Raw genomic sequence first — 24995 nt, forward strand, 5'->3', positions numbered from 1 at the left:
GGAGCCGACTATGAAGCAAGTTTAACAGGAGCGCTCAGAGAGAAGGGCTATCCTAAAACGTTGATGTTCCACAATTTTATATTACAACGTGCTGACGTCAGCCTGTTATGGTAAATGGCCTGTATTTATATAGCACTTTACTAGTCCCTAAGGACCCCAAAGTGCTTTACATATCCAGTCATTCACACACACATTGGTGATGGCAAGTTACATTGTAGCCACAGCCACCCTGGGGCGCACTGACAGAGGCTGCCGGACACTGGCGCCACCGGGCCCTCTGACCACCACCAGTAGGCAACGGGTGAAGTGTCTTGCCCAAGGACACAGCGACTGAGACTGTCCAAGCCGGGGCTCGAACCGGCAACCTTCTGATTACAAGGCGAACTCCCAACTCTTGAGCCACGATCGCCCCACTATGGACTCACAGTGATGTCACAGGGCGCTGTTGTCAACTTTGACTTTGGGCAAATGCTAGCTGTGCATAACATTGGAACTGGAATGTGCATGTATTTAGCTGGTGGTGCAAAAAAATCTATAAATGTATTTGCACAAGTCTATTTTGAACTGCTAAAATTGCATCTACTAGGGAAAAAAACACATAGTTTAGATTTGCCAATAAACTAAAACAATGTCTCCGTCTCTATTAGGCTATGGGACAGTAACCTTTAATGTTTAAATGTATCCAGTTTCAGAGCTCTAATGTGCTGCCATTACCTTAAACATCAACAAAAGCACACTCAACGTTTCAATGATTCATTTGAAATGAAGTGTTTATTTCACTGCTCAGTGAGCTGAGCTGCAGTAATCTATTTTTATTCCTAACTGCCCATTATTCTGTTGTTTGATATTCTTTTTAATCTATTCTAACAACATCCTCTGATTCAGTCACTGATTGGAGGAGGCAGAACTCAGAGATCATTTTGTGCAGAGGAGTCAAATGATGCATATAATGCCCCTTTTCATGGTGATTCCCATCATATCCAGTCAGGTTTTTGTTTGTTTTATTAAGCCTCTTGGCCACAGAAAACTAACATAATGGTGGAGAAAGACAACGGTGGTAATAATTGTGTCTTTACCCAACAATATAAAGGGACATGAGGTGACGGTTGTGTGAACTCGCCTTGTAAGTTCACACTCCCTTTATTGCTAACAGCCAAACTATATTACCTACATATATTACTGTTATCAGCATATCAACTTTTTGTGGTGATGATGTACTTACAGCTGCTTCTACAGCCCCAAAAGAAAAAAATATTACATATTCCTTCAATTATCTTATGCAAATTAAAGCCATAAGATGTGACTGAACACAAAAAGCTGCTAAATGTACAGAGATGAGGTTATGGATCAGCTGTAAACTGTAAACAATGTCTGCATCAACTATATGGCACATCAAAAGCTCTGAATGAGAATGGAAAAACAAATGAAAAATCTTGAAATAGTAATGCATATTTTATATTGACAAGCAAAACAACAGCACCCTGTCAGTACAAATCCCTTTAATTATTTCTGGTTTGACACAGAATTCAGAAGGAAACATTAATAAACAAAACAGAAGAGCGAAACCACAGAGAAAGAAGCTGTTGCATGAATGTGAACATGCTTGGTATCTTAAAAAATGTAAAAACATGACAGCTTCCATTAACCAAATCTTCCCAGCAAAGGTTTGGGAGAGAGATTCGACTCCATTCTCTAAAAGAGAATTTTAAAGTGAATCGGTACAGGAGTAACTGTCAGTGCTACAATAGATTTAGCATCTGCTGACAAATGTCTTCACTGCAGCAGGAACAAGCGATTATTCTTAGAGAACAAACAAACAGAAGAACAAAAATCCAAAGTGAAGTTCTTATCAAACTTTGCTGGTTATTTACAGTTAGGAGACTGGTCCCTGCTCTGTACGGAGGCTGAAGTATGCCAGAGTAATTTAACTGATACAAAACTCAAAGTAATCATTTTCTCAATTTACAACTCAGTTCTACAAATTAAACCAGTTTGATCCCACAAACTAAGTCTTCTATTTTCTTCTTTAACAACAAACAGTTTCTCCGGCCCCGGCTGAGCAGGTGAGTGAGCTGGTGGTGGACGCGGAGGTTGCTCAGCGGCCCTCCTCCGGGGAGCAGGAATGGGTGCAGGCACCAGCATGCTTCCACCTGAGGAGTGGGTACGGGTGTGGAGGCAGACGGCATCCTGGCTGGCCTCACCCTGGGGACCGGAGCAGGTCGGACACCTGCCACTCCCATACAGCTGTGGTGCGCCGGCAGCGGTGTTGGCCAGGAACTGAGCCGAGCCGCCAGAATCACAATCACGTGCATCCGGCACTCAGTCTGGTCCTGCAGTTCATCCACTTGTCAGCGCGACACCGCCGCCTGCTCCCTCCATGTGGCCACCAGCCCCTCCCCTGCCCCGCCACAGAGCGTTTGTGACATATTTTGTGAGCCTATACTGCATTCAAAGACCTATAAGAGTGTAAGACAAAAGCAACTAATTGCTAAAAGTTGTCAGAAATCTGGCACATAAAACCTCTGTGGGATTTAGTCTGAACACTGCTGGAACAACATTTAACACTGAACGAAAAAAAATGGAAACAGGAAATGCTAAATGATTGATTGTGAAATTAAAATGGGAGAGACAATGTTCTAAAAAAATTAAAAGCCTCTTAAAAATTTGATGTCAAATTCACATCGAGTTTGTTCATTTAAATATATAATCAAATATATAACTATCAGTTAATACGCCAATTAAACATTTTGGCAGCAAATGAAGACTCCATGTTCAGTCTGAGTTCATTAACATGTTGCCTTCCACGAAATGTTTTGGCCACTGCTGAAATGAAACATGCTGACGGTACCACACCAACCTGAGATGAGCTCTGTTACTAAATAACTTTAAAACCGATCAGCATCTGTTCTTACTGACAGTAACAGTGCTTTAAAGAACAACAACAACAAACACTTGTGTTAAAACAGGTCCACGCCAATCCAATGTACATTTATGAAATATGATTCTTTCCCTATATTAAACAATCATTTCCCCAACATACAGACCATAAGCAGCAAAATATACATATTAGTTCATCTTGCTAATATACAATAGAATGGGTTAAAGCAGCCAATAGGAACTCTTTTGGTTAAAAAAACCCAACATATATAAGTATAAATATAATCACAGGTCAATATGTTCAGTATAAAGATATTTGACTACACACATAAACACGTGTCTGTATATACACAGGTTACATGGATACAACGGACTCTTATTCCCTTTTAGTGATACTGAAGATACAACATCGGGAAGCTCTTCTGGCGGCTGTTTGTACTCCCTCCAATAACTTTCCCAGGTGTGTGTCCTAAGGCGAAGTGCTCACGTTCAAAAACAGAGGAAAAGCTGTGCAGGAAAGTCCTCAAATATTCACAAACTGATTGATCTTAAACCCCAGGAAGTGCTGAGCTCCACGCTCTCTGTTCTTCCCCTCTGACCCCGTGCTCACTGTTCGGGTTTCTGTCTGCTGCTCCCTTGAGACAGAAACTTTTTCTGTGTGCAGGACAGAAGTTGCGAGGTCACTCCAACATGGCGTCCAGTTGGTCGGCCAGGTCATCAAACATGTTGCCAATGTCATCCAGAATATTGCCTGCTGCCTTCACTGTGGTGCCCCCACTAGGAAACAGAGGGGACAATGTGAAGTAAAAAAAACAGTTAAGCTAACTGTCAAATTAACTGGTGATTAAGAACAGCTACAAATGTGAGATAAAGTGTTTGTATAGTGTATAGTATAGAGAAAAAGCACTATATGAATGCATGGTATCGTGTAGCTTGTAGTCAAGCACTCTGGCACCATGGCAACCATGTCTGTCTAAAACAGACCAATCACTTTAAGGACATTAGGGCTGCCACGATTAGTCGACTAGTCACGATTACGTCGACTATCAAAATCGTTGACGACTGATTTAATAGTCGACGCGTCGTTTGAAGCTTTGTAAGATCCCAAAAGACACAGGAATAAGTAGTAGGATTTAACAGTGTAATAACGGACTGAAACAGAAGATGGCAGCACTGCATGTGCAAGGATGCCAGCTGCCGTTAAACCCCGAAGAAGAAGAAGCTGTGTCCCAGAATTCATAGCGCAGCCCAGCTCAGTTTCCAACAATGGCGGCAGCTAGTTAGTTTTAATATTACTCTTATTATTCTTTCTGGGTCACAAAATAAACGTTTAACATGTTTTCAGGCGAGAATGTAGCTGTGTAAACCTCAAATATCTGCTCAGTTTATCAAGACACCACATATTTTCAAAAGCGCTCCGACATTTTCGGAGACGTCTGTTACCCACTAGCTCGATAGCTAGCCGGGGGCTAGGCTCACTAGAGCCGTGAGAACACCGGACTCCCGGAAAATCATTTTCAAACCCACTGCAGTCTTTCGATACTCAGGTTAAACATGATATATAAGTCACTTAGATAACTTAAAAATATTATTGTTTGTCTTTTTTCAGTATTTTATTTGTTCCTGAGTAAATCGGCTGAGTTTATTAAACTTCACCGAAACAATCTGCACATTTCATTAAAATTTAATAAACTATCGTCTTGTCTTTATTTTTAGTTAGCACATACCTTAAACACTTCGAGCTGTAAGCTAATGATAGTTATATAAGAGCAGATGCTGCTGGTGCAATAAGCTGTCGTTTTACTACAATGGATGATGATCTGATTAGTCGACTAATCGCAAAAATAATCGGTGACTAGTCGGCTATCAAAATAATCGTTTGTGGCAGCCCTAAAGGACACGGTTCCCCCCTTTTATCTTAGCCCCTGTTCTCACATCAGGCATGTTTGCTTTCTTTCCTGTGAAGATCACTAAAGCTCCTCGGTGGTCCTGGAACAGGATTATCCATTAAACTGTTTGCTGATCCTCAAACATTAGCTTTTCTTGTTTCAGGAATTTTTTTGACACTAACATTTTCATCACAAGATTTAGCGTCAGACTGGCGTTGTGTCCAGGGTGTATAACACCTTTCACCCTATGGTTGCTGGGATTTGCTTCCCGTGACCCTGATAAGGATAAGTAGAAGAGAATGCATGAATAAATAGGTGGAAAATATTATTCTTCTACGGGTCAGAGGGCCCGGTGGCGCCAGTGTCCAGCAGCCTCGCCTCTGTCAGTGCGCCCCAGGGCAGCTGTGGCTACAATGTAGCTTGCCGTCACCAGTGTGTGAATGACTGAATGTAGTGTAAAGCGCTTTAGGGTCCTTAGGGACTGAGTAAAGCACTATACAAATGCAGGCCATTATAACACGTGGGTCTGCAACAAAGCTAGCACGTCAAGGAAGCTTGTGTTTGTATTTGTGAAGCTATAGCTAGCTCTCAAGGCTGAGTATTAGTGATTATGGCTAAAACTAGACCCTCTCACGGGAATGCTGCTGTATTCATTTCCTCAGCCACATGCCCTCAGTACTGAGCTGGGTGAGGCACTGAAACAGCTTGGCCATGGATGGCGGAGCTAGCTTGTCTGCTCCACAATCAATCATGGCTTCTGCCTTGTGCAGTGACTAGGCCTTGCAGACAGATTTGTCATCAGCATTTGAGTTAATTTTCTCAGCCTGACATTTGAAAGGCTAAATGGAAATGAGTCTGGTCTCCCTTTCAGGCTGACTGAGACCGCTCATGGTGTAAGACTTCTTTCCACATGCTGACCTTATGATGGCAAATAGTGTGTACTTCAGAGATAAACCCAACTATAGTAAAGTGGTTCTGCGCCTTAACTCAGCCTCTGTGCCTAAGGTTAGGGAGTCTACCTATTGTTACCTCGCTCTCAGGCTATAAGCTTTCACCCCGCCATCTGCTGATGAGAACGAGAGGCGGCTTAATTCGCTGTGTCCTGTCTGAGAATTATGCATTTATGTAGACAGAAATAAGGGAATCGTAAAAAGCAACCAGCTCTATGTGTTCCAGGCTCCTTGGCACATAGGGAAGCCTATACCAGCTGTCACAGTGGGTGGTAGACGATACTGTGATGGCATATGAATGCCAGGGATAGCAACCTCCTGCGCACCTGCGTGCATATTCTACCTCATGGGCCCTTTTTAAGGGTGTTTCTTGGCAGGAGCATCTGTGCAGCTGCTAGTTGGAAATTTCCACATCCATTTGTTAGGTTTTACTGCCTTAACATTAACCTTCACCGGCACACTCAGTGGGCTCTTAAATTTGTGTGAGGTGGTGCTCTTCCTGGGTGAAGAAGTTATAGTGTTTGGACCATGCAATCTCAGAGGGGTCTACATCTACCATAGTGAGCTACCAAGAGAGGTTTGACAGACAACCTTGGCCACTATCATAACCTTGCAAACTGAGTTTGGCTCATTGCAGCGCCCATTTGCATGGACATCAGGAAGAACTACTTTGTCTGGTATGGGTCCAAGGGCTGTTATAAAGGGGGTCAATGCCAAAGGGCGCTTTCCAAAGTGGAATACCAAGCGAGGTTTGAAAGAGAACCAGGTTTACTGTAGTAGCCTCTCTTTTTATCAGTGTGGAGCAACAAATAACTAAACTAAACAAAGGACAAAGTTAATGCTCTACAAAGACAAAACTCAATTAGCTCACTGAGGACCTTCACTAAATTCTGCAGATGTTTTTGGCATTTTCCCTGTTGCTAAATTTAGAGTTAGCATGAGCAGTGCAGTGCTAACTACACTGAGACTACATGTTTCTATCAGTGATAACATTTGGCCTTCTCTCAATTTTAAAAACGCTTACATGCCCCCAAAAAGAGGGCAGGTGCTAAAACAAAGAAGACAAAAGAAAAACTGAAAAAGAAATTTTGTTTTGTTTTTTTCTTTGGAGATTCATGATTTCAAGTTTTCCACAGGTTATATAGACTGACAACAGCAAACTAGTGAGGACACAGTCTACAAGCTCTAAAGCTTGTAGACTGTGTCCTCACTAGTTAACAGCATTTACAACAAAATTTAGCTCGTTGTGCTCTTGACAGCACTTGACTAATCTGCTGCTTTTTCCCAGTACTTTCATCCCACTGTCCCAAATCACTGCAGGAATGAAAGCTCTTGAACATTTCCCACTAAGTTTATATCTGGGACTCCCCACCATTTGTCCTTAGAACTGAAGAAGCTTCTCGGATGAGAGGTGAAACGTCTTCAAGTAACTTAAAGAAGTCCAGACGCTTTTCTTTGCAAGCTCCTTTGACCTCTTGAACATTTGCACTTTTGTATTAAGAGTCACCTTACTGGGACTTTAGTTACAGCCCAGCAGCTGATCTGTCAGATCTGCATGTTCACAAGGAACAGTTCAAACAACCAGTGCAAACCAACGGTTACCGCGGTACCACAGCTCAGCAATCAGTATGAAGAGCACAATATTATCATTCCAGGTAAAGCACACCACCCCAACTACACCAGTACAATACTTCTTACCCGTCCACATTGCTCCCCTGTGCCAGTTTGGTCTCCACTACTTTGAGAGCAGCTTCCAGTGATGTACTAGTTTGCTCTAGTTTCTTCTGGGCCAGCATCTCCACACTGGCCACACCAGGCGGGGTTACCCATCCTTTTCCTGGCTGACTGGGTAGTGCCGAGGGTGGGCAGCAAGAGTTCAGCAATGGTGACGGTGGAGCAGCAAAGGCAACACTTTGAGCCATGCTGAGATTCGGACCTGAGGAACAATAAATATTATGTAACCGTCAAAAAGAAGCTCGCTGTTAGGAAACAAGTTTAACCTCTTAACATCCACCGGATCACTGGGACTGGATTATGTAACCAGCCATTTTTATAGCAACTTTAAAAGCTTTAACAATAAAACCGTCGTGCCAAAATTAATCTGAAAGAGTGGATTTGAAAATGTGCTTACTCAACATGTGGCTAAAACAAAAGCCAAGCTTGACCCTAGATGGGTCACTGATGGCCTTGTTGATATTATATCGTCTTTTCATTGTTACCTGCTGTTGCTGCATAGCTGTTCTGAGGGAGTCTCAGCACAGCGACGGCTTTCTGCGGACTCTCAGGTTCGGACGTGAAGGTCTGTCTGTGGTTCACAGGCTTTGGACTGGACATACAAGTCTGAATGTACATGTTGCTTTTCAGCTTTGGGGAGACTGTGTGAATCTGTATGCTCGTGAGGTTAGGGATGGCTGTTTGTCCGCTTGGTTGCAATGGCGAAACCATTTTTTGAGGAGTTGTTGGTTTGCTGTTGGGGGTTTGTTTGAGGGGACTGGAAGGTTTTGAGGACACTGGAGGCTTTGGGCCTTTTCCCATTGATCCTATCCTCTGGAAAACATTGTGTGGCCTCTGAGCTTCATCGTCACTCAGTGTACTGATGTCATTGTGCGTGTGGAGGCTGTTGGGTTCTGGGTGCTTGTTGTTTCTGTGTGGGGAGCTAACCTCTTCAGGAGTGGATGCGTCTTTGTCTTTGGGTTTGTGCCGTCTTTTCACCGTGTCAGACTCCTTTAGATTGAACTCTGGGAGTTCAAGGCTGTTTGGGGTCTGCACCGCCTCTGAAGGAGTTTTAACTTCAGCACCTGGCTGACTAACGACTGCTATCCTGGGTCGCTGTTTGATAGTCAGGTTGCCTTCTTCAGCAAACGGTAGATGGTCCTTGGACCTGTGCTTGGGAGATGCAGCAGCACTCTTTGATATGTGTTCAATTTTCTTTGCTTTCACGTCCTCACCAGAGTCTCTCTCTGTACTTCTACCTCTTTGTCTATTGAAGTCTCCTTCTGTCCTTTCATTTCCTACCCTCCTAAGGCCCCCGAGACCCAAGGCTGGGACAGGTTTGGAGTGCTGAGTGATGGTGTGAGAAGGAAATCCACGTGGGATCGGTGAGGAAACAGGGCTGAATGCAGGTGAAACAGGGAGGTGGGCTGGTGGTATATCTATTCTTCTAGATGGGCTACTGCTGCTGCTGCCTTCCAGCCTGGCTGCGATACTCCTCACACTGCCTGCACTCTCCGTCTCTACCCCTTCCTTCACCTCTGGCTCCACTCCTTGGTGGTTTCCTGGTTGACACGCACGGGTGTCGTTTACCGAGCTCATCCTCTTAGGTGGGGGTGGAGGCGGACCTTTGCGTCGAGAGCGCACGGCAAAGGAGTGGCTACGGTTGATGTGACGTTGGGCCCCTAGAGGACTTGCATGGCCACGTCCCGGCCTGCGTGACATGGTGGCATAAGATGGCACGACCGCAGAGGAAGCAGAGGTACAAGGGGAAGTGGGACTGTCGTCTTCATCTGGCTCACCATCGGACAGAGCATAGCGATTCAGGCTTTGCGAGCGCTTCTTTTGTGGGCCTTTTTGAGTTACATTGGCTGGGCCCGGTACAAGTAAGGGCCCCAGCAGCGGGACAGCCCCAGGCAGTGGCTTGGAAAGTAGTCGTGGAGCCCCACTGACTACTTCTGCTTGAGCTTGGATATAACTGAAAGCCTTCTGTGTCGGGGAAGCTAGCGGGGATGGTGAAGATGGGGAGGAGAGTGGGTGTTGGTGAGGCTGATAAGGGCGGTTAGGAGAGTGGAAGTGTTTGGCTTTAGGTGGCACAGCTGGGTAGGCAAAGCGGGGCATCTTGCTGGGGGTCAGTGGAGGTGTGAGAGGGGAGAAGGGGATTTTATTTGGGATAGCAGATTGACTCTGATGCACCCATGACTCACTGGGTCTCTGTCTACTTCTGCCTCCAGGACTGCTTCTTCCACTCTTCACCTCCTCCCCTGCACCGCTACTTAAACTCTCCTCAGACCGGCTCGATGTCCTGGCTGAAGACAGTACGGCCTGCTGATCCTGACAATGAGCCAAATTTACATTTCCAGAGTTCCCAGATTTCCCTGAACCCCGCGAACGCATGCCAATGCTCTCTTGACTGACCGACATGGCAGTTCCACCTGCAGAGGACACGCCTTTAATGCTGAACATCTCAGCGGGACCTCCACCCGCCTTTCCCATCATTGCACTCTGTAGCTCCACGCTCAGCTCGCTGTCCTGGAAGGAAAGGAGGGCTCTGGGAGTACGAGGGGAGGAGCAACAGTCATTGGATGGAGTGTCGGCGCGTGCCTGAGCATTGTGTGTCGGCGTGTGTTCGATAACCACCAGCTCGAGAGCAGCAGGCAGCTTTCGTCTGAGAGTTTCGCCTCTGTCGGCATGGTTACGAGAGCGATGCAGGTCACACAGTCTCTTCACTGCTAACATTAGTTTCTTCTGATGACCTGAAACACACATATTTATTTATTTATTACAGAGCTCAAAAAGATTTAATAAAAGTGATCAAACATTTCCAAATACTGCCCCTTCTGTGCTTTGACAATGTCACAAGCAGTCAAAGCAAACAAAACATTCAGTTTCAAAGCCTCTGAGGCAGAGTACACCTCGGACCAGTCACCGATCAGAGAAGCTATTATAGAAAATTATAGAAATTCCTCACCCAGTTTAGTAATGCCTATCTCCTGCAGGTCCTCCCAGGTGATGTCCTTGACAATGGCAATGGAGTCATAGCCATTGTCACACAATCTTTTCTGGTACTGAGGCAATCCAATCACACTCAGCCATTCCCCCAGGTCCGACTGAACACGACAACACAGACAAACTTTTACAATGACTGCAAGACAGCCAGCTGTTTACATGATGTATATGGCAAATAAGAGGGAGGGACTGGTTTCTCACAGGAATGTAATCTGGGAGCCACTCGGGAATGCTCAGCTTGCTAATCTCCATCGATATCTTCTTCCTGTGGCCTGGTTTGGTCACTCCGATAGCTGTAAGATCCTGAAGAACATCCACGCAAATAATGAGTGAATCATTAACATCCATCCATCCATCCATTCGCTTCCGCTTATCCTTTTCAGGGTCGTGGGGGGCGCTGGAGCCTATCCCAGCTGTCATAGGGCGAGAGGCGGGGTACACCCTGGACAGGTCACCAGTCTGTCGCAGGGCCAACACTTCGCACTCACATTCACTCGCACATTCACACCTAGTGGCAATATGGATTATCCAATTAACCTATCCCCACAAGCTGCATGTCTTTGGACGGTGGGAGGAAGCCGGAGTACCCGCAGGGAACCCACGCAAACACGGGGAGAACATGCAAACTCCACACAGAAAGACCCCGGCCTGATGTTGGAATTGAACTCAGGACCTTCTTGCTGTGCGGCAACAGTGCTAACCACCGTGCCACCGTGCTGCCCTGTCATTAACATCAACAACAAATCAATTAAATAAGGCTACGTTCACACTGCAGGCGAAAGCGCATCAAATCCGATTTTTTTGACCCTCTGCGACTCATATCCGATCATGGTGTGACAGTGTGAACGGCACAAATCCGATATTTTCAAATCCGATCTGGGTCACTTTCGTATGTGGTACTGAATCCGATACATATCCGATGTTTTAGAAAGCGACTGCTGTTTGAACGGTCAGGTCGCATTAAATCCGTCTTTTATGTCACTGACACAAGACAGACGCCAATTATCAGCACCCGATAAGACATCGTGAACGCTTCCTGGCCATCCGGTGAAACTGTTGGGAAGACAACGTTGGAGAAACGTGAACATTTTATTTGTTCTGTATAATCTGCAGATTCTGACAGAAATCTGCAACTATCCTTTGAAGCACCCCTCCTCTAAAACAGCAATAAGGATCATTATTAGGTTATCTACATTATTATGTAAATAACAAAATAACTTAAAGCAAAAATTGGGAAACGTGAAGTCTGAAGTCTTTATATTAAGGCCATCAGTCAAACAATACTGTTTGCTCTGGGTCTAAACAGAGCGCGTTGTGTGTGACGTCTTCTTTTGCGCATGCGGCCGCTTTGAGCGTTCACACTAGAGCACGTTTGCTGTCATATTTTATTTGTAGTGTGAACGAGCAGACAAAAAAATCGGATTTGATCAAAAAATCTGAATTGAGCATCAAGACCTGCAGTGTGAACGTAGCCTAACTGTACTTTAGCCAAGAGAAATCTTTTTTTTCATCTGTAAAAAAAGAGTGCTTTAGTTACAGTCATGTCAAGTAAACATTTTTTATAAACATACATATCAGGCTCAGAGGGTTTCAGGCTGAAATGGAACAAATTCATTTTCATATTACTTCACAAAACAGTCATCCCAAGGTTTTATGTAAAAGAAGAAGAAGCAAAAAACAAACACATCTTAAAAGTACAAAGAACAAAGAAACGTCTAACGGCATAGAGCTAAAAATGCTGAAAATTGTAACATAAATACACACCTCAGGGGTCATTCTGCTGATGGTGGGGACATCATATCCTGCACTGATGAAGCTGGACGTGTACTGCTCGAGCTGGAACCCACACAGCCACTGGTAGATAGCTTCTGAATCCTAACGACAGCGAGGAGATTCATTTCCAAAACCTCTGTGTGTAGGAAACATTTGCGCAAACTTGCACAACTCTAAAACTCAGCTCACCTTGCCTTCCAAAAGCTGTTCAGGCCTCACAAAGCCTTTCTGAGGAGTGCCGTTAACCTGTTGGCGGGAACCACCTAAAAAACACACACAATTAATCCTGTGGGATGTGTTTCGCGACGAGTGCGTGGAGGAAGACAGACAGTGGAGGAAAAACAAGACGAACCCAAAAAAAGACAGCCATGTTTTCAAAGTAACAAGATTCTGCTTTGTGACAGCAGGAGATCAATCCGGTCTGCATTCGTCGAGTCATGTTAAATCCTTCTTTTCCAAGCAGCTGTGTGACTGAGTGAAGCTGTGCCATCTACCAGATCTCATACACCCCTCACTCATCTTATTTACAGTCATTATATACTCAGATCTCAGAGGAATGATACTTTGTTGCCAACTGCTCCAATTTCACTTCTCTTCTTGCCCAAGGCTGACTCTTTTGTTCCCGCTCTTCTAGTCCTTTCTCGCAACAACATTTGATCTTTTCAGTTCTCAATAACTTTTATTTAAGACCTCTTACAGACACACAGATGCACCTTGTAACAGGACAATAAGTAATATAAGACACTGCACTGTCAAGATGTTCCTGGGAGATGAGTTAACTTATTCACCGATCAAAACAACGCAGTCATGCTTCTTGCGACATGCTCTTTGTACAAGATGGAAAGAGATGAGGAATTTGTGTAATTGTTCTGTGGAAAAGTACAACTACGATTCAAATACAGTCAGTTACATTTCTAGGTTAGTGATCGCCCATCAAATCAAGACTGGTTTTAAAGGTTGAGACATTTTTTCTCTGCTCAGCTTTTCTGACTGTTTTTCACTAGTTTTGTATTTGGATAGGAACAGAGGTTGTGCAGGTAGTCCAGCTCAATAGATGCTATTGCCAGAAGGTTTGCTGCGTCTCCCGGCATAGTCTCAAGAGCATGGAGGAGATTACAGCAGACGGGCAGTTACTGTAGGAGAGATGGACAGAGCTGCAGGTCCTTAACCCATAAGCAAGATTGGTATCTCCAGGCTTCCTGAAGGGCTTTCACTTGTTTTCCAGTCTTTGCACCCAACTATTTCCAACTGTTTGCTTTTTTAAGCAACTTAAGTCTGACCACGACTCATTCAAGTACAGCATACGAGGAACCTAACTCAATGATAAAATGTAAAACAGTTTTTCATCTTATTATTTATTTATCTTTTATCTGCACAAAACAGACAACAAGCAAAGAAAGAAAGGTTGAAATATTGACAATAACTATCAGTCTGTGGCAAAAACACAATTTCTTTCCCATTTCTTTAGCTGAATCTATCAAAAATGTCGAAGATAACAAAGTTTGGCAGGCATAAAATTATATTTCTGCACCAATAAGGTGATTCCCAAAGAAATATTAACGTGGAATGCAGTGGGTCCTTTAAAACAGGCTCGAACCCTTTCTCCTCTGACAAAACGTCAAACATCATGTCAAATTATAACAACGGTCTTACCCCTGAGAAGAAACGAGTGCAGGAGAGCTCCTGATGTCTCACACTTCATCTTTCCCTCCACCTATCCTTCATGCAGGGCAGACATCAGCTCCTCTTCCCTGTCTTCCTTCCTCTTTCTCTTCTTTCTTTAACAGATGTGTTTTGCTCCTGATGCTCCCTGACTCCTCCCTCTTCTCCTTTAACCCCCCCTTCTGATTCACCCTGAGGTCAACGGGAATTCTCTGCTTCTTCGAGTGTTAACATTTGAAAAGCCTTATCTCAGCAGAATGAACTTAAGTTCTGAAAACACTGTAAACATGCAAGCCTGCACCTGCCATTATACCTGACAGCAGAGCTCATTTCTCCAGGCCTTTAGTGTTTCTTGTGAAGTAGTGATCTGGGCTTTTATGGCTTGCGTAGATGAAAGAAGATGCTGGTTTTATTGGCTTCAGTGGTGAAGTAAAGTATGGTAAGCATTTACTGTCCCCCTCCATCTCATTTCCTTTCAGACCATCAACAATGCTGTATGATCCCTGCACACAGCAGCCCCGTGGTTTCTAAAGATACAACCTTTTTATGGTTGAAAGATTCATAGGCCCGTATTAAGTAGATAAAGAAACAAAAAAACATTCTTCTGTAAAAGAAGAATCGGGTGGCTGTAGCTCAGGAGGTAGAGCCACCCCCGATCTACTGATCGGACAGTTGGTGGTTCGATCCCTGGCTCCTCCAGTCTGCACGTCAAGTATCCTTGGGCAAGATATTAACCCCAGGTTGCTCTCTGATGCATCCATCGTGTGACTGTACCTAGAAAGCACTATGTATAGAGAAAGTGCTTGTGAGAATGGGTGTGATTGGGTGAATGTGGCATGTTGCATACAGCGCTTTGAGTACTCGGGGAGAGTAGAAAAGCGCTATATAAGAATCAGTCCATTTACTATTTACCATTTAAAAGGTCAGGTAAAACAACTGGACTGAAAAAGCAGCCAACCCGCAAAAGAAAAACTTTGAAAGACCTTCAGAAAGTCTGGGACCTTGGAAGAATCACAGCTAACAGAATTATTATTATTGTCAAACAGAGTAAGAAGATGACAGATGTTTCATTCGGTGACTAACCTGTGGATCCATCAACCTGTTTGCTGTGGTCCACTCCTATAACGCGGTCCCTTGACTCACCAGCAGAGGGAGCCAGCTGCACACACAAAACAAAGGCGTACTCAACGATAGAAAAAAGTACTTTAGTGCATTACTGACATCCTCCACACTTTGTTCATTTCTGTTACTGTTAGTGAAACTGTCTGCTGTAGACATGTGAAGCAGAGCATCTCCTTGTTTTTTAGTGTCCACCTTGGTTGTCTCTGTGCATATCTGACCTTGCCAGCGTCATTGTTGTGGCAGCAATGAATCCCATTCTGTTTGTGGCCGCTCTCTGAGCTCTGACCACTCCCTGCACTGCGGCTGCTACCAACACTGCCGGCGCTGCCGACACTGTTTCTGTCACCTGAGAAGAGCAAAGAAAGCAAAACAGAGAAAGATGACAGACTGACGGGAGACCTGTGGAGTGTCTGAGTTAGGAGACAATTGTAGCCGGCAGTTTATAGGTTATATATTTATATGTGTTGACTACTGTACTAAAAATAAGTAAATAAATAAATACATAAAAACTATTAACAAAGTCCTATTTATTACTGAAGGATTTCTTGCCTCACCATATAGTTTTAATCGATGCAAGGTGTTTGCTAGTAAGTTGTTTTATGCTAAGCAAGCTAATCACGCTCTGCCACTAGCTCCATATTTAACAAAAAGATGCTAATATCAAGTTTCTTATGTATGTAAAGAATTTTCAACATTTATGAAATTATTAATACTAGGGATGCAACGATACCAATTTTTTCAAAACGATACGATACTTGGATCTGAGTACTTGCCGATACAGAGTACAAAAAACGATACTTGTACCACACACACACAAATGCAATGAATTGGAAGACAGGTTTTATTTTATTCTCTGCCGATAAAAAATAATATCTTAATAAAAATGACCACAAAAAATTTCAAGTGAAAAATAAGCACTTCTGTTAAATTATTGCAGAGTCTCCACATTGTAATTTAACAAAATATCACTGAACTATTGGGCACTGTCTCGAGCTTTCAGAATAATAAATAAACACTTCTGTTTGGAATAAAATAAATACAAATTAGGTTTGAGAATAAAATAAACTTTTAAATTATTGCAGAATTATTGTAAACAAACAAACAAAATAACGAAAGTATTTGGCATTGACGAATGAACTCCTCATCTGCCCGTGGATCATCAGTCCACTGTGCCGTTAAATCAAGGACTGACATCGCGCACACACTGCTTGTCTTTACCTCTTTAGAAAGTTTTGGCACCATTATCTCCCTGATGTATGGGCGGTTGGGAATTTCATATCGCGGCTCGAGTATGCTGAGAAGACGGTGCAATCCTATGTTTTCCATGACCGACATTGGCTGGTCATCCAGAGAAATAAAATGAGTCAGAGCCTCTGTTATTTTAACTGCCCGTGGATTTTCTCTTGACATTTTTCATCGCTTTTCCAAAACCTGAGTTAAAGTTGGCTGTTCCACACTGCTGACATTTTGTTTAGCCTAGCTACAGCAGCCTCCAGTTTCTCTTTTTTATCTGGAGCCGCCAGTCTCACTCGCCTAACCCTGTGCCTGTTTAGCGCGGGATGTCCCCCTAGTGACCAATCTAAAAAACTACAACAAAAATGACAAGCCACCCTCTGATTAATGAAATAAGTTAGTATCGGTTCATGGTATCGGTTAACTTTTACGAGTATGAGTACACGCACATTTTACAGTATCGGCCCCGATACCCGATACCAGTATCGGTATCGGTGCATCCCTAATTAAAACATTATGTTTTAGTGGAATCGACATTCTCTCTGTTCAGGAAATAACTGAATATATATTACGTAGTAGAAGAAAAACATTAATATGTTTGCTGTGGAGATTTTCAGAGAATAAGAGGAAGCTCCAACATGCTTAAAAGAAGAAGAACTTAAAAAGAGACCTTCATGCTGCTCCCTCATAGTAATATCCTGCTGCAAGAGAACTGGTTATGGTTGCTGGATTGTTAGATGTGTATAAAGCAGAGGGGTGGGATTTGAAGGGTTAGCATGGTGAGGTCAAAACTCTGGTATATAAAAGGATAAAACAGGAATAAGCTTCTTTAAAAAGACCCAGTTTATCAAAAATGTGGCGACTTGACTGGTTTACAGGTTCACCGGCGATTGGGGTTTTGGTGGGTGGGGTATTAGGGGTTTAGGACCACACACTCTTACCAGTGGGAGAGCTCCTGAGGACCCAGATTTCCTGAGTGGGGCTAGCAGAACTAGCTGGGGTTGAGAGCTGACTGCCCAATGGAGCACCTAATAAACACACACACTTTAGACAAACGTTCACGGTACACTCTGCCTACTGCAGAACCGGAGCTGGGACTGGATCGATCAAGCTGACACAGAGCATCAGGGAAAGTTTTTTCATCAAGAAAAAACTGGGATTGGGGTGCTGTTTGGGAGCATATGGACAGAAACATTCCCGGTCAACAATCCTTGCCTTGCCTGGGATAACGTGAATCCACCGCAGGTGGTAAAACAGGGAAAAGGTTGGTGAGTGCATCTGTGTGTGTACCTGCAGGGTCATAGCCAAGGATGTATAAGTCATCAGTCTGAGGGGCGGGGCCGTGACTCGGAGGAGGAGCTCTGGACACAAAGTGTTGTCGTTTGCAAGGCATTGAAGCTTGGCGGAAGAGCGTGCCCCCTAAGGCCAGGGAGACAGGTTTGGTTTGAGGTGGACATGCATGAGTGAGGGAAAGCAGATAATGCACATGCGTGTTCGGTGGCAGTTTGAAATGCATGCACAGGCATCGAAAGCTCTTTAACCATGCAACGAAGAGCTATGAATATCATCAATAGGGATGGGTACCGGTATCCGGTGCCATGATGCCACCGGTTCTGACATAAACGGTAGTAACCAGACCGAAAAGCAGCGCATATTTCGGTGCTTTTTTTTCCTGAGATGTGATACACTTTGGATTCTAGCCAATCATTTTACGTTTCCGAGGATAGTAGGCGGGTCCAGGTACGTACGTTCTTTTAGAGCAGAGCTACAGATTAAAAATATAAATTAAAAATATGCAAACTCAGCAGCTGCAACAAGTGCTTTAAGGTGATACTGTGCAAAAGAGGTAACTCCTTAATCCGATGAAACACCTGGCGACGCATAGCGTCTTTTTAAAAGCCGAGAAATGCACCGTATTTGATAGCTTGCTGCGAGACCTCACACCGAGCACATCTACTGCGGGTGTGGTGCCTGTTATCGGACCCGGAGTTAGCAACAAAAAACAAAAACCCCTAGCCCTGCCAGTGTAGCAGAAATGATGAGGATGATGATGCAGCAGCAGCCGTTTTTCTCTGCGTGAGTAGCTTAATGTTGTTCGTGTGTAATTTACGTTGAGTAGGCTAACCACGTTATTACATTAATGCATGTAAGGTGAACTAGCAAACAAACTCTTCTTGTTTGATGGCAGATACTCCCTTCACCCTGGCCAAAAAGGGAAAAAACAGCTAAACATGAGAGGTTTTTGGACAAAGTTTGTGTTTTTTCCATTGTTTAAGCTGCTTCCAGCCATGAGTGATACCATATATGCCCCATAGCTGCAGAAAAGGCTAACATTGTTATCTTTTTACAAAAAAACAGCTGAACATGAGAGGTTTTTGGACCAATTTTGTGTTCTCCATTCTTTAAGCACCGGTTTGAGCACCGTTTAAGCACCGGCACCGTTTCAAAAGTACCGGTTTGGCACCAGTATCGGATAAAACCTAAACGATACCCATCCCTAGTCATCAACTTTAACATTTGTCTCCGTCATGTATTCTTTTTCATTGAGTACATGGAACAACAACTAAAAACAGACTGACTGTAAATCCCCTCTACAGTTACATAACAGGCTGCAGAATGGAAGTTTAAGATCACCAAAGACACTGAGAAGGCTTACTGTTCCTTTGTGTGGTATTGGTCTCTGTTTGCTGACATCACTGACATTATCACAGAGCTCAGACACACTATTGCACATGTGCACACAGCCTGCTGATTTGCCTCATAAGCAAAGAGCCCATCACCAAGTTTGAGGCGAACTCTCTTCTTTCGTCTCTTTCCTCAAGCATGAGCAGCCTCACACACACACGCCCACACACACAGAATACCCCGATGTAGACTGTGAAGGCTTTAACACTGAGCTGACACTTTGCAATCTGGCCATAGTAATCCTATTAATGTGTTTCTCTGTGAGACTGTCGTTTGTGTGTGTGTGTGTGTGTGTAGACTGGCTTGTTGAAGACACAGAAGTGTGCACTCATGTCTGGAGCTGTTTTTGGAGCCCTGACTGTGCTGGTCTCTCTGTGCGAGAAAGTCGGGGGTTTTACAGCTGCAAACAAGTGAGGAGCTCATATTCACAGGGATTAAATTTGTTGATTTACAAGCACGCTGAATTCTCCAGTGGCCATGTCTGCAAACATGATAGATCCTGCCTGTGTACAAGTGTGGAGATATTTTGGTAGCCCGGATATCTAAGAGTCGTCATGGGTCAAATTAGGTGTTATCGACACCAAAATACAGTTGTCTGAATTCATGTCCACTATAAATGTGTTTGCCCAGGCTGGTGGTACTTCAGGACTACAAAAATAAATAAGTAAATAAATAAATAAATATGAAACTTGACTGATATTTTCATGTCTCAGATAATTATATGAATATGAGATCTGGCACTTCCTCTTATTTCTCAGCAGTATTTCTGAGCCCTTTTAGTATGTTTTAGTTCACTGGGGTTTTTTTTGTTTGTTTGTTTAACATTGTGTAAAACTATTGGGGATTTCTATTCTGGATGAATTTGACCTGACACATAATTACACAAAAATAAAATGACACAAATTAAATGAAAAAAATAGGTTTGGTATTTCATGTGAACTTGTACAGTGCACATGTACACTGTTCAACAAAATACTCTGAAAACACATCAGCTCTCAACAGTGAAAGAAAATCATGCTGTATGTCTACACTGATATGAAATGGGTAATGTGTTAGCGATTAAGGGACGGCACATAGTTTGATGGAAATGTTGTGAAAAGGGAGTTTTTCCTTTCCCCTGTCGCCAAAGTGCTCGCTCATAGGGGCCATATGATTGTTGGGTTTGTACCTTATTGTCGTTGTGATTTGGCGCTGTATAAATAAAACTAAATTGAACTGAATTGAAATTGAATTCAAATGAAAATGATTATCCCGATGTTGTTAAGCATCCATTTAAGCACATAGGATAGCTTAGTGTTCTAGAGGATCTCCTCCCAGATGTGGACCAAAGCATCACTGAGCTCCTGGACCATCTGAGGTGCAACCTGGCGGCGTTGGATAGATTGAAAATAATATCCCAGCAAAGAGGCACAGCAAACCTTGTGGCAATGGCATGAATTGAGTTGGACTGGCTGTACAATAGAGGTGGGAATCACCATACACCCCACGATACGATATTATCACAATACTTAACGCACGATACGATATTATTGCAATTTTTTAAAATATTTTGCGACATTCAGATTCTGTACATAAAGGTAAACTTTATCAATATTCATTTTCTCTAATATCAAAGTCTCACACTCAGTCTTTCTCTCATTTCAGTTTTATTGTTGACAAACTGAACGGTTTGTATTACAGTCTAGTCCAACTTAACTGAACGCAACCATCTGGTACAATTATAGCTATTCTGAACTATGCAGTTTATGAAAACTATGCAGCCCCTTCAGCAACTGAAGAATTTGAAAGTAAATTAAAACAAAATATAATTTTACATTAAATAAAAAAGTTTTAAACTTGATTAAAATAAAACATGTTTATTGCTGCCAAAAAAAAAGTTAAACACATTTGGACAGTGAAGGAATGTCAGAATTCTTGCTCAGAAAAAGGATCAACATGCTCTGAAGTCAGAGCAAAAATTTGTAACAAAATATCGATTTCTGCTGTCCCTGTATCGATACATTATTAGCAAACAAAATATCACGATACTACACAGTATCGATTTTTTCCCCACCCCTACTGTACAACCTCGTTTCCTATCCAGATACAAAACTAGTGAAAAACAGTCAGAAAAGATGATCATTAACTCTAAACCAGCTAAAACTGATTAACACCCGCCTCTAATACATAACTAAATAAATATCAATAATCAAAAGAAGGAAAATGGATACAGGTTGCCATGTACACAAAATTCAAAGTATGCCACTGTAAACTGAAGATGCAAACCAAGGTGCCGTCCTCTCTGTTCACCGTCTTGCTAACTGGATAACTCTACAACTACTGAGAGGAACTATAATACTTGCATAAATATTCTGGAGTGTATTAATGTTAATTATTAATAAGGTTTACTGATGTTTATGCAGGTGTGTATAAGATATTTATTTACCTGCTCTTTTGCTGAGGACCTCCACCACTGAAGGGGGGAAAAAGCCCACCCGGTCTGTCCCCCGCTGGGTGTCGTGGATGTGACCTTTCCACCGGCCGTCTGAGTGCTGCTCCAGGACCTGTCAGCAAGAAACCATGAGAACACTTCATTACAAATGGCATTAGTCTCGATATACTTCACAATCCCAGCAATTGATACAGTTATATGAACACTATGGGCGTTGATTAAAACAAAAAAATGCTATGTGTTTGCAAAAATACAAGAGCTTTAAGCATGCATGTTGTGTGCGACACCCACAGGCATGCACTTAAGTCCATAATGAGTGGGCCAGTAGGCTGGAAATACACTATCTATTCATTGTGAGTATTAGCAAAGCGCCTCGAGAGAAGAAAAACAAACACCTCTGCTTTCTGGCAGAGTGAGAGACAACAGCATACAAGTTCAAACACAACTCTCAGATGTCACTATGACTCACAGAAATATATCAAAACACACAGCAGAGAGCACATAAAGACATGCACACACGAATTAGAGCAAACTGTGATAATGATGCTGATAATGAGAGACACAGCAGCAGCAAGTTTGTGCCTGTTCCTCTGCTGTGGTCTCCTGCTTTGGAGTACATGAAAGTACCCTGAAACATACCACACAAATCCTAACAACAAGGCTTCACTATAACTTCACCTAACAAATTCATCTCATTTTCTCATCTCAATCAAGCCGATTCCGATGTTTGTGTTGCCTCTTATTTGTAAGAATTATATATGTCAGCATGTACAAACAAATAAACATTTTTATAATAAAATAAATGATTAAACTTCTCTTCCTTAAACAATTTGCAAAATCTTACCAAACAAAAACTGCTGCTACTGATTTATAAAAACAAATGTCGGTTACATTTTTAAATTCATTAAATAAGGAAATCTTCTCCTTTCATAATTTTCCCAGGAAATGAATAATAATGACTGTTATAAATGTGATATTAGGGATTTTCAAATTAATTTCATTTAATTACATTTTTCTATAAACAAGGACAATCAAAAAAATAATGAACAAAAACAACATGACAACCATAAAACAACATTTTGAGACTTTTACACACAAAACAGTACCATGATCAGATCTCCCGCTCGCAGGTTAAGTGCAGTGGGATCATGGAGATTCCAGTAGTCCTTCACTGCTCTAACTTGAAGAGAGCTTGATGCTTCTGCGAAAGAAAGAAAAAGAAAGAAAGAAACACCTGATCACATTTCTAAACCAGAGAAGCCAAATTACCCAAATGTATCAGTGCAACATCAAGACACCCTTTCATGAGCTACCGACCTCTCAGCAGCTGTTTGATTTCCCTGCTGGCTGTGGAAGTGGTGAACTGATTGACAATGTCCAAAGCCGTCTGGTTGTAGGTGTTGCGCATGTTCACGTTGATGCCCGCCTAGACACACACACACATACGGATCGTAAAAAGGCGATGTGGGAGTCGGACTTTTAAAAACAAACCCTCCCTTAAATTCCAATCTGCTTTATTAAAGAATAATACTGAGCAGGTGAAAACATAGTGTGGTGTTTCTGTGAAGAGTCTTTATGTTGACACTTGTAAAAAAAAACAGCCTTCCACATGGCTCATAAGACTAACAGATACAATGTTTCTCTTCTTTTCTTACATCAAGGAGCAGCCGTACTACGTCCGTTTTGCCATAGAGGGCAGCCTCGTGCAAAGACGTCCCCGCTTTGGTGGCTCTGTTAATGTCAATGCCAGCTTTGAGGAGCAACCTGGGAAGTGCAATCAGAAACACCGTGTTAGTGTGCAGGTGAATCTGTCACAGACATCTGCAGCGATTTATGAAGTCATATAGTCACAGTCAGCAATTGCAAATTTAATTGGGTTGACGTCTGCACTTTAACTGGGTCACGGCAAAACCTTGATTCTTTTTTGTTTCGGTTTTTGTTTTCAGCTCTTCTGTGTGCTTAGGAAACACATCTTACTCCACCTACAGCATCTCAATTGGTTTGAGGTCTGAACTTTGACTCTAGAAAAATTTGGTATACAGAGGGCATGGGTTGGCATGACAACCCTTCCATACGAGTCCTTCTTGTTCAGTTTAACTGTACTATCATCAGAGATGGGCAGTAACGCGTAAAGTAATCTGATTACTTTTTTCAAGTAATGAGTAAAGTAAGGGATTACTTAAACTAATTTCTTCCAGTCAGAGAATGTTGCATATAATTTAATTTTTGCTTGATGCATAAAGTTAAAAGATTAAAACTAATAAAACAAGTTTTAAAAAGAGACTTTTCCATTTGATTACATTTTGTATGATGGATTATGCAGAAAAAGTAGAATTGGGCTGAAAGATCTATCGCTTTATCACCTATTCAGGTTGTAAATCATGTTTTTAAAAAGTAACTAAGTAACTAAGTAATTAATTACTTTTGAAAATAAGTAATCAGTAAAGTAACGGGATTACTTTTTTGGGGAAGTAATCAGTAATTAGTTACTGATTACTTTTTTCAAGTAACTTGACCAACACTGACTATCATGAACTTTAATATTTAGCATGCTAACTGAGGCCGGTAGTGTCTAAGAGTAGATCTTTTGCAGTTTCTCTGACCATCGGGGAACCTTAGGGTAAATTTGCTCCCTCTCCTGGGAAGACTGTGGTATTTTTTTTTTGGTGACACCTCCTGATGATCAATTAAACAAGTGCATTTGAGTAGCAGCACCTGGCTGCTACTTATTCTCTTATCCTCACCATTACTGCTTAGCTTTTTGCAAGACTGAACACAGTCCTTTAAACTCAAAAAAGTTGCAACTTATGAGCAAAAAAATGGTTGTAATTATTCTATCAAAAGTAGCCATTTATGGAATAAAGGTGCAGCAACAAAATTATTTTATTTTTGATCTTTTTTTTTTATCACATACTTTAAGAACATTCATGAAATGTTTTAATGAATAGAACCTTAAATAATTATCTAACAGCTTATTAAAAATAATTTAAAACATTTCCTTGTGAGTGTAGAGTTTTTAAACCGAATGCTGCAGATAGTACTGACAGGAGAAATGCCAAGTTGTAATTTGTGAGGATAAAAGGTTCCTATTGTAATCTTCTTGCGCCACTTAAACCTTGATGGTATGAAATCTTGAGAGGGCTGAATGTCTGAAACCTTTCACAGAGTTTAGACTTTTCTGTCCTCCATAGAAATGTTATTCTCAGATACTCCATTTAATTTACACTGTACACGTTCACCAAGTACAGAATGTGCTAGAGCACAGATTCTGAACATGTGTCATGATCAGAAATGATCTCTGAATGAATTGCTAAAGCGTAGTTTCAACACAAGCAGATGTAAATGATACTAAAACAACAGAAAGTTCCCATCTTTCCAGGCACAAAGTCATATCCTGTTTGCATAAAGCTCCTCCAGTTATTGCAAAAAGGGAGAAGTTGCAAAGACATTTGCAGCTTAGGTATGGCAGTCTTTGAAGTGCCATAAATCCCTTAGTATCATATTCCAAATTCTGCTGTGTAAATTCTGAATAAACTTATGTGGTTGTCAGTGAAGTGTAGGAGTGTGTGTGTGTGTTATTTTTCAGTTCATGTTTGTGTTGAGCATAGGCTTCTCTGCTACCAAGGATATCGCAGTATGACATTTTTGTATCAT

The 24995-nt window shown here is 42.3% G+C and overlaps 1 protein-coding gene across 4 annotated transcripts in view; it reads right to left on the reverse strand.

Moving 5' to 3' along the window:
* Positions 1-1403: 1403 nt before the first annotated feature.
* caskin2a (CASK interacting protein 2a) overlaps positions 1404-24995 on the reverse strand; it is a 66076-nt gene continuing 42484 nt past the window's right edge. For 2 of the 4 annotated variants that reach the window (XM_087845248.1, XM_087845247.1), the window contains exons 8-22: positions 22997-23105; positions 22659-22767; positions 22448-22542; positions 21336-21453; positions 17516-17644; positions 17167-17253; positions 15211-15338; positions 14954-15029; positions 12398-12471; positions 12200-12310; positions 10637-10738; positions 10398-10536; positions 7936-10182; positions 7415-7652; positions 1404-3654 (exon numbers count right to left, since the gene is read on the reverse strand). In XM_087845248.1, coding sequence (XP_087701374.1) covers positions 3558-3654; positions 7415-7652; positions 7936-10182; positions 10398-10536; positions 10637-10738; positions 12200-12310; positions 12398-12471; positions 14954-15029; positions 15211-15338; positions 17167-17253; positions 17516-17644; positions 21336-21453; positions 22448-22542; positions 22659-22767; positions 22997-23105 — 3859 coding nt within the window. In that variant the 3' untranslated portion in view covers positions 1404-3557. The remainder of the gene's footprint in view (positions 3655-7414; positions 7653-7935; positions 10183-10397; positions 10537-10636; positions 10739-12199; positions 12311-12397; positions 12472-14953; positions 15030-15210; positions 15339-17166; positions 17254-17515; positions 17645-21335; positions 21454-22447; positions 22543-22658; positions 22768-22996; positions 23106-24995) is intronic. The other 2 variants (XM_087845249.1, XM_087845250.1) reach the window with 2 other exon arrangements.

This window comes from Neolamprologus brichardi, chromosome 8 (genome assembly GCF_056152115.1).
Source record: "Neolamprologus brichardi isolate AB-2024 chromosome 8, ASM5615211v1, whole genome shotgun sequence".
Classification (NCBI taxonomy): domain Eukaryota; kingdom Metazoa; phylum Chordata; class Actinopteri; order Cichliformes; family Cichlidae; genus Neolamprologus; species Neolamprologus brichardi.